This window comes from Propithecus coquereli, unplaced genomic scaffold, assembly GCF_000956105.1.
Source record: "Propithecus coquereli isolate 6110/MARCELLA unplaced genomic scaffold, Pcoq_1.0 Scaffold12, whole genome shotgun sequence".
Classification (NCBI taxonomy): Eukaryota; Metazoa; Chordata; class Mammalia; order Primates; family Indriidae; genus Propithecus; species Propithecus coquereli.
In genome coordinates, this window is record NW_012136080.1 from 6577668 (window position 1) to 6594468 (window position 16801).

General features: G+C 33.6%; 1 protein-coding gene across 2 annotated transcripts in view; it reads left to right on the top strand.

Annotated features, from left to right (window-relative positions):
* Positions 1–16801, top strand: part of ANKRD28 (ankyrin repeat domain 28) — a 204467-nt gene that overhangs the window by 59472 nt on the left and 128194 nt on the right. For both annotated transcript variants that reach the window (XM_012664118.1, XM_012664124.1), the window contains one exon: positions 6397–6480. In XM_012664118.1, coding sequence (XP_012519572.1) covers positions 6397–6480 — 84 coding nt within the window. Of the gene's footprint in view, positions 1–6396; positions 6481–16801 lie in introns of those variants that run through there.

Sequence of the window (16801 nt, forward strand, 5' to 3'; positions counted from 1 at the left end):
TGCAGCTATTTCTTGATTTTTCTTTTTCCTCTTCTTACTGTCCGCCTCATTTTCTGTAAACTCTATTCATAAGACTTTTTTCCTTAAAGTATATGGATAGATGAAGCATAGCTCAAGAATATTGTTCAGGATTCTTAATCTTCCAGAAATGTTTTCTGAAACATGGTTTGAACCCACTTCGTTATCTTTCACCACAAGCTTTTTATTTTTGAATACTCAGAAACTAGTTTGGCACTTGGCACAGAGTAGCCACTTAATATATCGTAAGTAAAGTATTTTATTCTATAGTAATCATTATGGAGCTCACAGATGGGTAAGAGATAAGGTGAGGTTTAGGTTCAATCTCATTGCAGAAGAGAAAAATCATCTATGTCAAAAAAAGGAATTTTGATGTAACAAAAATAGGAACCTAAAAATAATCTTTCAGAGCCTTAATTTTTTTTTTGTTTGTTTGTTTTTTTTAATGAGTAAAGGTTTAAACTGACTTAACCATTATGTAATCCTGTCAATAGTAGAATAAGCTCTTGATAGGATACATTTTAGTATAAAGAATGGAAGGATTATGAAGTTGTCAGTGTTGAACTTGTTAGTTTATTTAAAACTTAATCTAATTTGGCCTAAAAGAAATAAATACCTAAAATAAAAACCACATCTCTTTGCTATTTCTCTAACTGGAAAAAAAATGTTGAATTTACAGTTTATACAATCTTTGTCAGTAATTTTTCATCTGAAGTACTTTCTCTGTTTGTAATTTCTTAAATAGTTATTTACCTCTCTCCTTTTCCATCAAGATGTGAGTTCCTTTGAGGGTAGGGGCTTGTCTTAGTAGAAGTTAAGAATACAAAATAGGGCTATATGGTGCTGCTAATTTAAATAATTAAAAATGAAAGTCTTTCTCATCTATCTTTCATTTTATAATATACCATGGGCCAGTAATTTCTACCCTTTTTCTTTCCCTAAACTGTTAAATACAGTGAGTGTGGAAGAATGGAAAAACTTGTAGACCTTCTTGCCTGAATTTAATGCTCCCGGCCTGCAATAACACTTGTCTGGTTACTAGAATCTAAACCAGGCTTCTAGCAGTCTCTTTAAAGGAGGGCTCTGCTCTGTAAAGTGTGGGGACTTAGCAACTGAAGGAACTCTAGACACTGGTCTGGATTACCTCACTGGTACTGGGGTTGGGGGGAATTCAATAGCCTTTTATTCATTTACTGGCTTCACAAGTGGTATCATTCAACTACCCGAGATATCCATAATATTATTATCTTGTTTAAACTTTACAACACTGTGAAGTAGATTCTGTTAATAACATTTGATAGATGTTGAAGACAGAGTGGTTAAATAACTCCTTCAAGGTCACGGGATCAGGTTAGTTAGTGGGGAAATCTAGATTAGAACTCCAGGCAGTTTGACTACAAAGCCTGCACTCTCAAGCACTATGTTGTTACTGTATTTCTCCTGATAAAACTTTCTGGAGATGATTATTCTTGTTTTGTAAGTATCAAGGAGTTTAGGCTCTGGGAATTTAAGTAGCTTACCCAGGCATACATCTAGGAAATGACAGAATCAGAATTTGAACTTCAGGCAGGCTGATTTCTGAGCCCTTCATTTTAGCCATCACCTTATATCCTTGTTTTATATCCTGTCAGCTTCTGAATTTTAGTTGTTCACTTATTAAAGGTACAAAACTCAATTTGTTGCACCTTAATGCCTCCTATGTTTTCTGATTAAAGTATATCAACAGCCCCCTCAGTTGTTTTTTATAATTCTGCCACTCTATTCCAGAGTCTGTGGCATAATAGAATTCATTTCAATAAAATTATTTACAGACAGAAGAAAGTGGACGGAAACAATATGTATGTAATACGGTCCGTGCCTTCAAGGAGCTTACTTTCTGGTTGGGAAAGACCTAAGGATGGAGGTTGACCTAGAACAAGAAACAGGATATACCTGCTTAAATCAAAGTGGGTGAATTTATGTACTAGATACTTTGGAACAAGTTAAGATTGTTTATATAAAAGATTTTGTTTTGGTAGGGTGGGAGTATGGGGACTCTGAAGATGGAATATAGGATATTGTTGCTGTAGTGGTTTCATTTTCAGGTGTTTCAACTATTAAGATGATATTTTTGATACAGTCGTGTGGAGATGAGTAACATCATTTGTGTATGTTAAAACACTTGCATACCTTTAATTTGGCTTAAAAGCATTTCATATATTTTAAAATACACCTAGTGAATTGTTAGCATATTTTAGTTATCTTGGTACAGGTAAGCTAGGGTTATAGCTTCTTTCATGAATCGATACACTGTAGTTTTCAGTGTTTTTTTGTTCCTCAATTCTCGCATTCTTATATTATCTATATCATGCTGGGTTTTTTTTTCTTTTTATGGTTTGATAAATTAACTTAAACACGTGAGGTAAGACTAGCTCTGACATAACCATTTAAAAATAACATATTTTGGAATATTGCGATAAATAATATATTCCTTTGTTACGTAAACTTTTCATAACTGTTTAGGGTACCTGTTAAGCTCACTTTTACAAGCTAGTTTTATAGGTTGCAAAGATCTGGAGAGAGTGTGTGTGTGTGTACTCGGTAGGAGCAGAATAGCTTAGAAAGAGCATGTGTTTGGAATTAGACACAACTTTACTAATTTGCATAACTTTGGGTAAAATACTTCATATCTGAGTTTTTTCCTGTAGTAATATGAGAATATAGCAAGGTTATTGTATTAGATGAGCATGTACAGCACCTAGCATATCATAAATGTTAAAAAAAAAAAACTTATTATCAATGAAAATACTAGTTAATAGAAGAAAGAACACAGATTGAAGAGGGACCATGGTATTTTCTTTGTAAGTTTTCTGTTGGGAAATATCCTCATTGTTGAGTAAACAGAGAAAAGAGGAAAAAGCCAACTACAAAATGATTGGTTTTGATACTTATTTGTAGCTTTGGGAAAATAATTTTACAGGGAGGGATTTTTTTTTTTTTTTTTTTTTTTTGGCATTACCTTATGCCCTTTTGACATAGATAATTCAGGACCAAGGACAATCGTTTCTTATAGCTATTTAACAGATTTTTAAGGCTTTATTCCATATCCAGATGGGAAGGTAAGATTATTTCATTTAATCAGTGAAAATTCAAATATTCATAGAATTTTGGTTATGATTTCTACATTATGGAATTTTTATTTTTCACTTTAAAAATATGAATCAATGATTGGCTAAATTTACCAATTTAAAAATTGTTAGAAAATCTTAAAAATGTCTTTGCATTCTAAAAAATAACATCTGGCAGATTAAAAATGGTCTTGGTAAAAATAAAACTAAAACCATAACTTTGTTCCATGATTTTTATAATCTCATAAAATATTTCTCTTTTGTTTCTAAATCTCTTTTGGGTTCACTGCACACATTCTTAACTGCATTTGTCATTATAGGGTTAAACATTTGCTATATTGTAACATACGAAAGCAGTTAAGCTGTTTGGAATTGTTTACTTGCTAAAACCGGTGTTAGTCAGCAGAGGCAGTACACCAGATTTCCTTGTGGCTTTTAGTGGAAAATGTTAAAAGCGCACTCATTTTTCGGTTATAGAATTTTTCAGTTTGATCTGGATTAGTCACAGAACTGGCATGAACCTTCTAATTGTGAAGGCTGTCCAAATGCACTATTTTTTTCTTCTGTTAGAGGAAGTTACATCCTGAGCAGTAGCTCAGATCTCTGGTAAGTGTAACATGTGAGCATTACTAGGCATTTCATCCTGCGGGTCTGCAGTCTTCTTTGCTCTTCAGACTGTTGCTCAATTGGAATGCTCCTGTGGGTCCGATCCTGAGATTCTGTAAATATTTTTAAGGATCTACTCACTTGGGAATGTCAGTGGCGTTTTGCAAGATCATCTGATGAACAGGAAAGCATCTGAAATCTACTGAAAAAGGATAACTGTAGCGGTTTTCACAGGGGAAGGAAACTATATTGGCACAGAAGCAGATGATTGAATAAAGTAGTTGGCCCAGAAGATGCACAGTCTGCTGTTTTTTCCTCTGAATGAAGACTATTTAATGGGAGCTGTATTCATGTGGAGATCAAAGGAAACACTGGAATGATAAACTACTGGTTTTTTTTTCTTTCTCTTTTTTTTAAACAAAAAGCTGAAGCAGTAATTTGAGCTCAGATGCCTTCTAATTCCTTCGCAGCCTGCTTGTTGTATTAGGATTCTCCACTAACACCATTTCTGCCTGGTGCCTGTGCCCTTTTGCTGGAGCAGCCACAGACAACTGCCTAAGGGAGAAAGAATGAACGCTCTGCCTTGCTTATGCTATCGATGGGAATAAAGCTATCTGCGTTTCTTCTATTATATGGGAAATCTGGATTAATCAAGCTGTATTCTAGTACCAAGAGTCCTATTGTCTCTTGTGGTCTGACTCATCACATGTAAATGTACTGCAGCTTTGCTATTAATGCAGAGTGCTTCTTTTTTTTCCCCCTTTCCTAAACACAGAAAGAATTGTCAACCTCTGAGCTTCATTTTCAGGATTTGTGCTGAGCTCTAGATCTTTATTTTTTTTTTCTGGATACTATCTGTAAAAACCAGTGAAGCTAAAGAAATGAAGACAAATTAGAAGTGGAAACAGAATAGTGAGATTTTATTTTTATTTTCAATTATAAGCAAGCCAGCTTCTGGTAACTATATGACCTTGCGGGCAAGAGTGGGTATAGCTGTGATCATCTCTGTCACGGCACTTGTTTCTCATTTCATTCTTCATCGCGTGGTGTTTGTGTCATCAAAAACAATGATCATTTTGTCAATTAAATTTCAGAGATAGAGCAATATGGCTATTTTGGTAGGGGAAAATATTTTTAAACAAGCTTATACTGGACTCAGTTTTAATTACTGACATATTGATGTGAAATTTCTTTTAAGTATTGCAGTAACCCAACAGAAAAGAATAGAATTTTATTATTTTTAGGAAGTTACAGGTTATGTAGTCATAATTTTAAACTTCAGTTTTTCCAGTAGTACTTAACTTTAAAAAACCAGCTGCGCTGTTCAGAGAATGTTTATAAGTATTGTACAGAAGAGGAAAAACTACTTGTGCTCTTCCAACTGTGACTTTTATCACATAGCTTGGAATTTAGCATTTTAAAAGAGCGAATGAGTCGAGTGTGTATTGTTGTTTTGGAGGAGGTAGAAGATGAATCTCCTGCATTCATTTCTAAATTGCCACAGGAAAACAAATCCCTACCTTCTCCACCTTCTGGAAATGTATTGGTAAGATATGAGAGTTTATGTTATTGTATTCTGCTGAATTAGTAGTGTTAATTTTATTTTTTAACAATAAATGTTTCCACTAGTTTCATTACAGACTCAAAGCAATGTATATGTAAATATGATGCAATATTATTTGTGTATAAAAAGCACACATTTATTTTTTTACTTTTTCCAATGCTTAGATGACATTTCAGACTACTATGTCTTAATCTCTTAAGATTTTTAAAAAATAATTTGAGAAATAGTAGTTACAGCAACCATGTTTCTGTTTTCATTTTGTGGTTTTAGAAACTGACGTAATAAGAATCAGGAACTCTACATATTTTAGGAAAAGTTGCCTACTACTACTACTGCATGGCCGTTTCTGTAATGAATTTTATGTATTTACATGTAAGACTTTATATGAAAAAGAATCTTTATATGATTTATTCTTCATCTATAACCTTGTTTTTAATGCTGTTGTCAAGTGGCTCCTTATTCGACTAGTATAATATGATACCTTATCAGAGAAGCTGTGTCGTCGATTAGGAAGTTATATTTAGACATGCATGTGTTTGTCTTCATGTTATTCAGGCATATAGTATTTTTTGATCTTTCAATAGTAGTTATTTTCATCAACTGCCAGGTTTGCTTTCTTGGGATTTATGTCTTTATACATGTAATGATAACCTATGCAAGTTATTTCAGTGTGAACAGACCTTTTCAAAGGGTCCTTTCTTCATGGGGTGGGAATTGCTTGACAAGTTCTATCTCACAAGTAGATGTTGAGATGTCACACTTGTATTTGGAAGAATCTTTCTTTTTACCATATACAAACAAAAGACTTCCACTTATAAGAAATAAAATCTGATTGTGTTTATCATGCTACCTAATTTTGGTCAAACTGAATTGATTTTTTTTTTTTTTTTTTTTTTTAAGGTTAGGCCCTCTTTTTTTTCTCCCTAAGGAAGAATCCTGTATTGTTATATGATTTGGCTTCATGAAACTTCTGGTTAATGTCAAAAAGTGATTATTGCTGCAGTGAAGAACACTTTTAGATTTAGAAGTTACGTATAGAAATATCTTTAGAATCATCCACATGGTGTGACTTAATGTTTTTATTACTCTCTTATATTTTAGCCATCCCTGGTCCAAGCAATATTTAATGGAGATCCTGATGAAGTTCGAGCACTAATATTTAAGAAAGAAGATGTTAACTTTCAGGTAAAACAATTAATTCACTGAAACCAGCCTTTTAAACTACTTTTTAAAATTCTTTCCTAGAATCATGATTTTTGTTTTAAAAAACCCCACAATTTTGTAACGGTTGTTTTAAATAAGGGCAGAAGGATATTGGGATAAAAAGGAAAACGTTGGACATATATTCAGGGTAACAACTAAAATATAAGAGTTCTAGAAGCCAGTTAGGTTCCTTTGTTCTCCCAGCTGTTTACTTTGAAAATTTTCAAACACAGGAAAGTTGAAAAAAATACTCTGGACTACTCATATACCCTACACTTAGATTCAGCTTGATAATATTTTGCCATATTTGCCTTCTCTTATATTTACACAGATTTTACATATATGTGTATTTTTTTCCTCTTTTTTTTTTTTTGCTGAACCCTATTTGAAAGTAAATTGAAGAAATTGTGACACTTCACCATTAGTTTAGTGTGTACTTCAGATGAGAGTTCTTTTTAAGTTAAAACATATCTAACTTGATTATTTATAAAATAAACTTTGCTTTCTGTGAACAATCATGGTGAGCGTTTTGCAAAAACTCTTGATTAATTTTTGTCTGAGTAGTCTCAGTATATGCATATTGTTCGAAAAGTTTTCAAACCTAAAGATATAGTAGATTTAATATTTAGGACTGACACGTGGGCAGTTTTGGAAAAAGTGGATATATGGATAATTTTCTCTTTTATATGTTTCTCCAGTGGCCAGTAGTTTCTTTAATTTACTAAACTGTGACTGAAAGTACATAATTTACTAATGTATATATTTTTACTGGAAACAAATGTACCCCTGAGTTACTGAGGGAGTAGAGTCATATGATTCATAAAGTTGCTGTAGCAACACCAAAACAACTGACAGAAATGACTATAGTTCTAAGAAAGTACCCTGTGCAAGCTCATTTTGAGCTCTCATCTTTCCTCCTTATTTTCATACAATACTACTGTGACCACTTAATCTTAGGTAGATATAGAAAGTTTTTACCTTATTTTTAAAATATGGATTATGTGAATAGATTTGAATCATTGGCTGAAATGGTTAATTCTAATGTTGGGTACTGACCAAAATGCTATCGTTACATTTTTTTTCTTAAACCTTTTCTAAGTGAATTGCTTTTAAGTTTATATTTAGTTGGAAACATGCACCTAATTCAGGATTTATTTATTTGAAATGGATCACTTTACCCAGCCTGTCCTGGAGAGTCTACTTTTTTTAGAACAGAAAATAGCTACAGGGGTATAGATTTATGAAAACCTGGAAAACAGGCCTTCTGTTTAATTCTAGGGTTTTTTGTTTTTCTTTTATTTTAATAGTACTAACAAATTTTATCGTGGTGAGGAAGTTTGACTATGATCCCACTTACCGTGACCAATTTCTCCATTATTACAAAGTTCATTATAGTCAACATTGCTTTTCTGTTATATTTAATCAAATTATACTAAATTTTAAAAAATTATTCAGAGTTATTTTGAGCATCACTTTATTCATCAGTAGCACCTTCTTAAGGGTAATTTTTTGACAGTTGTCTTGGGTGATAACACAGGTTTTTGACAGATAATTTTATGATTGCTTTTAGGCCATTTCCCTTGTGACTCTTAGTAGTTGAAAGTATTGCCATAATGTTAAGATTTGTTAAATCTTTGGTCATTCTTCTAATTTAAGATGGCAAATTTTTTTCTGTTTTTGTCCTCCATAATAAGGAAATCATGTGGCATTTTAAGAAGCAGTGGGTGTTTGGAGTGAAACTTACACTGTTTTGTCATGTAAAATCCACTGACTTGTAATGGATAATAAAATATTGTTAAGCTTTGTTGGTATGATGATACAGTTTTTCTAAAATAAGGTTATTTAAATAAGTATTTGAAGAATAACATCTGGCTTTGAAAATAAGCCTTCTTGTAAGTTTTTTGAAGTTTTTATAAACTTTTAGAATGGATATCAGTTCAAATTTGTTTCTATATTGTTAAATAGTCATTATTTAATTTTAGATTCTTTTCTTTAGTCAAATCCTGAAGTTTTGAATTTTGTAAACCACCAATCAGCATTTTTCTTGTAACACACCTGATTTTTAACAAAACTCTAATTTTAAAGATCATATTGCTTTGTATGAGGCAAAGTCTTGTATTGTAGAAGTTAGGTAAGATGATTTCACTAGAAAATAATGGAGTTTTTTATTTGGAGGCTTTTGGTCACAAATAATTGACTACCTGACTAAATAGAGATTTATTGCTTGTGTAATAATTCCCATTTGGGGGTTGGTTAAGATAAAAATATCAGGGCTTCTCTCTGAGACTCTTGGCTTTCTCCTCATAGTAAAGAGATGACTTTTGGCATCATGTAGTTATGTCAAACAACCAAAGTGGAAAAGGGGACTCCTATATATTTCCTTTTTTTTTTTTTAAACCATGAAAAACATCTTTTCCAGAATCCCCAAAAAACCTCCTCCTGAGGTTCCATTGGTTACAGAATCAGTCTAAATTAATCCTCCAGCAAAGTAGAATGCGATTAGCTTTTTGCTAGATCAATCATGGTTCATCATGAGCAGTAATAAGGGTTCATCTTCATTGACTATATTGCCAGGAGTAAATCAGGATTTTCATAGGAAGCAAGAAAGGGAAAATAGTTGTTTGGATAGGTAACCTAACAGAGGAAGATTATTGATTGCCTAAAAATAGTGATACAGCAAACTTTTGGAAAAATAAGTCACCTTAGATGTGGGAAAAGCACTATAAACCAAGAAGGGGAAATATAATCAATTTTTGAAAGGTAGAGTGGTATGTATGATGTAATGAACAGTTAGACTATAAATTGAAGGGCCTAGGTTTTCATATTTCCTTTTTGTGTTTGTTTTTGTTGTTTTTTGAGGCCGGATCTTGCTCTGTTGCCCAGGATAGAATACAGTGGCGTCGTCATAGCTTACTGCAGCCTCAAACTCTTGGGCTCAAGTGATCTCATACCTCAGCCTCTAAGTAGCTGGGACTGCAGGAGCATACCACTGCGCCCTGCTAGTTTTTCTGTTTTTTGTAGAGACAGGGTCTCACTCTTGTTCAGGCTGGTCTCAAACTTCTGACCCTAAGCAATCCTCTTCCTGCCTCAGCCTACCAGAGTGCTGGAATTACAAGCGAGAGCCACCATACCCTGCTGGCTTTCATATTTCTTAACCTTATTAGCTATACAGCTTGAGCAGATCCACTTAACTGCTTCAGCACTAATTTTTTTTGTTGTTGTAAATGTATGGTGTTAAATTGTCTTCAGGGTCTTTGCCCACCCCAAATTTAGGGTGCTATAAAAAATCTGAATGACTTTGAATGACCTCCTGTTTTTGCCCATAATCTTTCATTTGTGTTTCTAGATTTATATGGCCAAAATAATAATAAATGCCTTTCCCTAGGATTTACTAGAACTTAATACCATGTAATGGAACCCAAATAATATAATGTGAAATATTAATGATACCACATTTCTGCTTTATAAGAAAATTATTTTCTGTAAGTAGAATCTGTTTTTAATCCAGAGTGACAGAAATTATTAATACTTCTGAGACAGACATATGCATAAGCCTTTTTCTGTTACTCAGTTTAACTCATAGTACAATCTTGTAAAGTTAGTAGGTTAACATTTCCATGCCATCAATAGGTGACAAAACTAAAATTCACAAAGGCTACAAAATCTGCAGGATCAATAAGCATAGTAGAACAGGAATATGAACCCTTATCAGACTCAACAGTATGTGGGGAAATAAAGCATGTTGTTGAGAGGAAATATTTTTTCTTGTGCTAAATAAACAAAGCAGTCATGGTTCAAATATGGATTTTTACCCCCTAAAAGTTATGTCTATGCCCTATGGACTCCTGTCTTTTAAGCTGCGATACAAATGTAATCCTAATTTTCATAACACCAAATGCTGTTAAATTTTAGCATTGGAAACAAGTGAATACCCAAGACTCCCTTAGTGCCATATTTTTTGGATGGATAAAAAAAAGTCATTCAAAGTAGTATTACACTAGGGACAATTATAATCCAGCCAAATTGTTTTTAGAGTTTAAACAAAGGAAATGCTTAGATTTCGAGTGACCCTTTTTAAACTCAAAAGAGTTGATTTAAGAGCTAGGCAGTAGATCTGTAGATTAAGTATCATGTAACTTTATATTTTTTTTGAAAATGCTACCTCGTATATTTTGCTTATTCGCTCCTGAATTTATATGTACTTTATCATTCAAGAACGTTTTGGGATTGCTTTTGCCAAAGCAGTTCTTCAAATTGTTACCATCCCTTAAGTTTTCAAAAGTGCTTTCTGGGATCCTTTTTCAGGTGAAGTGCTCAGCAAATATATTCATGAATACATATATACATGTATGTGTCCAGTATCATTCGTTTTCATTTTTATTGTAATAATAGTGTTGGCACTTAATGTATCGTAGTAAACCCTAAATTTCCACAGGTTTCCTGAGTGCCGCTTTCCCTCATTTTTCAAAGTTCTTTAGCCTTTTCTGAAAATTATCAAGAAGTACTCACCAACAAATCTTTCTTAGTGGCCACATGACACTTCTGCTGGCTGTCAGTATACCAAGCTGTTGATGTTTCTGAGCTCTTAAAACCTCTTCACTCATTACTTGAGGTTATTTGCACTCTCTGTCCTACAACCATACGTGTGTACATGGTCTTCTCTTGTAGCTATTCACAGCAATTAATATTGGAGCCCATGGCCCTGTGTCCCCATGTCAGGTGTATCCACCCAACTTGCAACTGGCTTCTATGGAACACAGAGTGGAAGGGAGGGCATGGGAGAAGAAATAACTGTTTCCATCAGGAAAGAAGTAACACCTCTCATCAACTGTACCCAGTGCCTCTAGATTCCAGCTTCAAATTTTTAAATTTTCTTCATCAGTGTTCAGATTTCCTCCAAGATCAATAAATGAGTGTATGTTACTGTGACTAAATGACTATGATGGTGGTCCTGAAACAAAGGTGTTATCCACTAGAACCAGCAGTTTTTGCAGCTAGAAGCTGATGATGACTTATTTTTATATTCCACTCATGTATTTTTTAGTTATCGTGTTATGTATGTGTTCTGCATTTTCCTTTTTTCATCCCTAGTATATTTTAGGAGTCAGTCCATATTAGTCTATAGGGACCTTCCTCATTCATTATAGCTACATAGTGTTGTGTATTTATACTAAAATTTATTTAGTCTCTTAGAGAGCATTTGAGTTGTAATTACTCTTGTTCATTGGTAATAAATGGGATATTTTCACTAAACAAAAATTCTGTTTCAGTGGACAAGCAAAAATTTTAGAATGTTTGTATTTATTATGAATTATTAACTATATTATCAACTTCCCAGATAGACTATGTGTCCTCTAGGTTCTGTGTTGAAAACTATTTTAGTGGACATGTATATACAAATTAGTGGTGGGTAAATAATGGCATTTTTATAGAGATCAAGTATCAATACTTGCATACTTAGAAATACTGATAATTATTTATATTTATAATAATATGTAGATAGTGATAGTTACGTAGTTTAGCAAAAATCTCATAAATTATGTCCTGAATTTCAGAATGAACTGAAGTTACTTTGGTCTGAAAGGTCTTAGCACCTCAGCCTATTTTTTTTTAACATTTTTATTGAGATATAATTGACATAATAAATTGCATATATTTAAAATGTACAATTTCAAAGTTTTGATATATGCATGTATCTGTGAAACCATCTCCACAATCAAAATAGTTTACATTCCCTTTACTCCCAGAGGATTCCATTTGCCCCTTTGGAATAGCTTCCTTCCTCCCCTCCTCTGATAACCCTGACTTGTTTATGTAACTATAGTTTGTATTTTCTAGAGATTTATATAAATGGAATTTTATAATGTGTCCTTTTTTGTCTAGCTTTTCTTTTTTAATAGGCTTTATGTTGTAGAGCAGTTTTAGGTTCACAGCAAAATTGAGAGGAAGGTACAGAGATTTCCCATAAACCCCCAGCTGCTACATATGCATAGCCACCCCCATTATCAACATTCCCCAATAGAGTGGTACATTTGCTACAACTCATGAACTTCCATCAACACATCATCATCACGCAAAGACCATGGTTTGTTTACATTATGGTTCATTCTTGGTGTTGTACATTGAATGGTTTAGACAAATAACTAATGACATGTATCTACCATTATAGTTTTCATACAGAGTAGTTTTTGCTATAATAATGCTCTGTGCTCTGCCTATTCATTTCTCTCTGCAATCCCTGGCAACCACTGATCTTTTTACTGTCCCTATAGTTTTGCCTTTTCCAGAATGTCATATAGTTGGAATCATAGAATATAGCCTTTTCAGATTGGTCTCTTTCACTTATTAATATGCATTTAAGTTTTTTCTGTGTCTTTTAATGGCTTGATGGCTTATTTCTTTTTAATGCTGAATAGTAATCCATTGTCTGGATGTACCACTGTTTATCCATTCACCTACTGAAGGACATCTTAGTTGCTTCCAAGTTTTGACAGTAGCTACTGTAAACATCCATGTGCAGGTTTTGTGGGGACATAAATTTTCCACTACTTTGGGTATAATCAAGGAGCATGACTGTTAGATCATAAGATAAGAGTATGTTTAGTTTTGTAAGAAATTACCAAAGTGGCTGTGTACCAGTTTGCATTCACACCAGCTACAAATGACAGCCCCCTTATTCCTTCACATCCTTACCAGCATTTGATGTTGTCAGTGTTCTGGATTTTGGCCGTTCTGATAGATGTGTAGGGATATCTCATTATTATTTTAATTTGCATTTTTCTGATGACATATGATGTAGAACATCTTTTCTTATATGCTATCCATATATCTTCTTTGGTGAAGTATCTGTTAAAGTCTTCAGCGCATTTTTTAAACAGGTTGTGTTCTTATTATTGAATTTTAAGACTTCTTTGTATATTTTGGATAACAGTTCTTTGTTTGATATATCTTTGATATATCTAAAAAGTCATCACCAAACCCAGGGGTCATCTAGGTTTTCTCCTATATTATCTTCTAGGAGTTTTATGGTTTTATGTTTTTATAGTTTTGGGCACAGGTGCCTGCCATGGGACTGAGGGTTGGGGAATCCCTGGCTGCTACTGTGCTAAGAGCTGAAATTGACTGAAATTAGTCACAGTTTACCATGACCAAAATAAATCATGATTTACCCCTGTAAGTCTTTCCCTGAAAGTTTCAAGCCTTCAGTAGACTACAGAGTTTCAAAATAATTACTTTGGGCAGATTGTACCCATACAATTCTTTTCTAGTTGGGGAGACAGTTTCCTTGTGCTTTTCAGTCCTGCATATTCCCAGAATCCTCTCCATCCATTTACTTTTCACCTGTCTTTATATTTACTTTTATTTACTTTTAACCTGTCTTTATATTGAAAATGGATTTCTTATAGACAACATATAGTTGGATATTGTTTTTTGATCCAGCCTGACAATATTTGCTTTTTAATTGCTGTCCTTGGACCATAGACATTCAAAATGATTATTGTTATAGTTGGATTACAGTTTATCATTTTGGTACTGTTTTGTATTATATTTGTTGCCATTGTTCTTTGTCCCTATTTTGTCTTCTGTTCTTTTTCTGCCTTTTGTGGTTTTAATTGTGCATTTCATGTGATTCTATTTTCTCTCTTAGGATATCAGTTATACCTCTTTTTAAATTTTTTTAGTGGTTGCCCTACAGTTTACAATATACATTTACATCTATAGAAGTCTACTTTAAAATAACATTATACTTCTTCATGAGTAGTGCAAGGACTTAATGATAACAAAATAATGCTAATTCTTCCCTCTCATTCCTTTTTATCATTGCTGTCATTCTTTTCACTTATATATGAGCTTACTGAATTATATTGCTATTATTTTGAACAAATTTATCTGTTAGATCAATTCAGACTAAGAAGATTATTTATTTCACCTTCACTTATTCCTACTCCAGTGCTCTCCCTTTTTTATGTAGAACTGAGTTTGACAATAACATTTTTCTTCTCTCTAAAGAGCTTCTGTTACTATTCCGTGTGAGGCAGTTCAACTGGCAATAAATTCTCTCAATTTTTGTTTGTCTGAGAAAGTATTTCTCCTTTACTATTTGAGGCAGGTTTACAGGATACAGAATTCTAAGTTGGTGGTATTTTTTTCTCTCATTGCTTTAAGTATTTCACTCCACATTCTTCTTGATTCCATTGTTCTGAGGAAATCAGAGATAATTATTATCTTTGCTCTGCTATGGGCAAAGTGGTTTTTTCCTCTGGCTTCTTTCAGGGTTTTTTGTTTCTCTCTTAATTTTCTGCAATTTAAATATGATATGCCTAGGTGTATTTGAGGAGACATTTTTCTTAGTTTTCTCCTGGATCTGGTTTGGTCTGACATTCATTTGGGCAAGTTCTCAGTCATTATTGCTTCAAATGTATCTTCTCCTTTTTCACTTAGCATAATTATTTTGAGATTCATCTATCTGTGGTGTGTATAATAGTTCTTTCTGTTGCTGGGTAGTATTCCATTGTAATGATATACACAATTTCTTTATCTACTCCCCTTACAGGCATTTGGGTTGTTTCTCTTTTTTATCTATTACAAATAAACTTACTATGAACATTTGTTTAGAAGTCTTTGTATGAACATGCGCTTTCCTTTCTCTCGGGTAAATATCTAGTAGTGAATTGCTGGACCATATGGTATGTGCATGTTTAACTTTTTAAGAAACTGCCTAACTATTTTCCAAATTGGTTGTGCCATTTTACATTCTCATCAGCAGGATACAAGAATTCTAGTTTTTGCACATTCTCACCAATATTTTGTATTTTGTATAACATTTTAATAAAAGCAATTATCTCTTTGTGATTTTAATTTGCATTTCTGTAATGACTAATGATGCTGACCAACTTTTCATGATCTTCTTATCAATCCATATATAATCTTTAGGGAAATGTCTTTTCAAATATTTTTTGCCAATCTTTTTTTAAATTGTTTTCTTGAGTTTTCAGAGTTCTTTAGATGTTGTCCATACAAGTTCTTTTGTGTTTTCGTTCTCTTAGTGTTTTTGAAGAGCTCAAGTTTTTGTTTTGATGATGTCCAATTTTCCAATTTATTCTTTTATGGATCTTGGTTTTGGTGTTGTATCTAAAAAATCTCTATCCCATTGTCACATAGTTTTTCTCGTACTTTCTAGAAGTTTTATAGTTTTAAGTTTCACAATTGTTAACACATCCACTGAAAAGGAATTTCTTTTAAAAAGGAAAGAGATTTTATTCCACTGAACAGTTTACAAATCTAGGAGAGGCATCCTTCAGTACAAAACAAAGGTGCATTCAGAGAGAACAAAGAGAGGGTTTATCAATGTATCTTTTATAAAGTTCTCGTCTATGTTCCCACTCTGGTCGTCTTAGGCAAAGAAGGCATGCAAATTTGCTTGGTCCTGATTGGTTGGTGCTTTTTGAGTTCTGATGTTTTGACACATGTCACAGTCTCTATTGGTTGATTTAGGCAGCATAAACAGGAACAGACAACTATGAAAGTCTCAAAGTTGAGCAAATAGGGAGATTTTCCAGGAATACAAAGTACATGTGTGACCTCCAGTCAGCAAATGGCCACTAAACTCTAGTTTGAATTCAGGCCCCATCTTCAAGGATCGGCTCTTTCAGGGTTCACATGTATAAATACACAGTCATATTTTGACTTAATATTTGTATATAATGTAAGGTTCATTAATTTTTCTCACCAGTATTTTGTAGTTCCATTGTGTATGTCTCATCAGATTTATCTGTATTTTATAACTTTTATCCTAATGTAAATACTATTTTATTTAACCTAAATAGCCTAACTGGCCAGGCACAGTGGCTTACGCCTGTAATCCCAGCACTTTGGGAAGCTTAGGAGGGAGGATTGCTTGAGCCAGGCAGGAGTTAGAAACCAGCCTGGGTAACATAGCCAGATCCCGTCTCTACAAAAAAATTTTTTTTTAATTAGCAGGGTATGGTGGTACACACCTGTAGTCTCAGCTACTCAGGAGGCTGAGGCAGGAGGGTGACTTCAGCCCAGGAGTTTGGAGTTACAGTGAGCTATGATCATGCCATTGCACTCCAGCCTGGGTGACAGAGTGAGACCCTGTCTCTTTAAAGAGAAAAAAAAAAAGGAAGGAAAAAAATAGCCTAATTATTCTCCACTACTGAAACAAGTTTCTCCAGAGTAGTCTACCCCATGCTCCAGGTATTAAGAGTTTTCCCTGCCTAGCTGATTAGAACAGGGCACTTTGTTCCCTGTGATCCATGCATTCTCATTGGAGGTGATACCA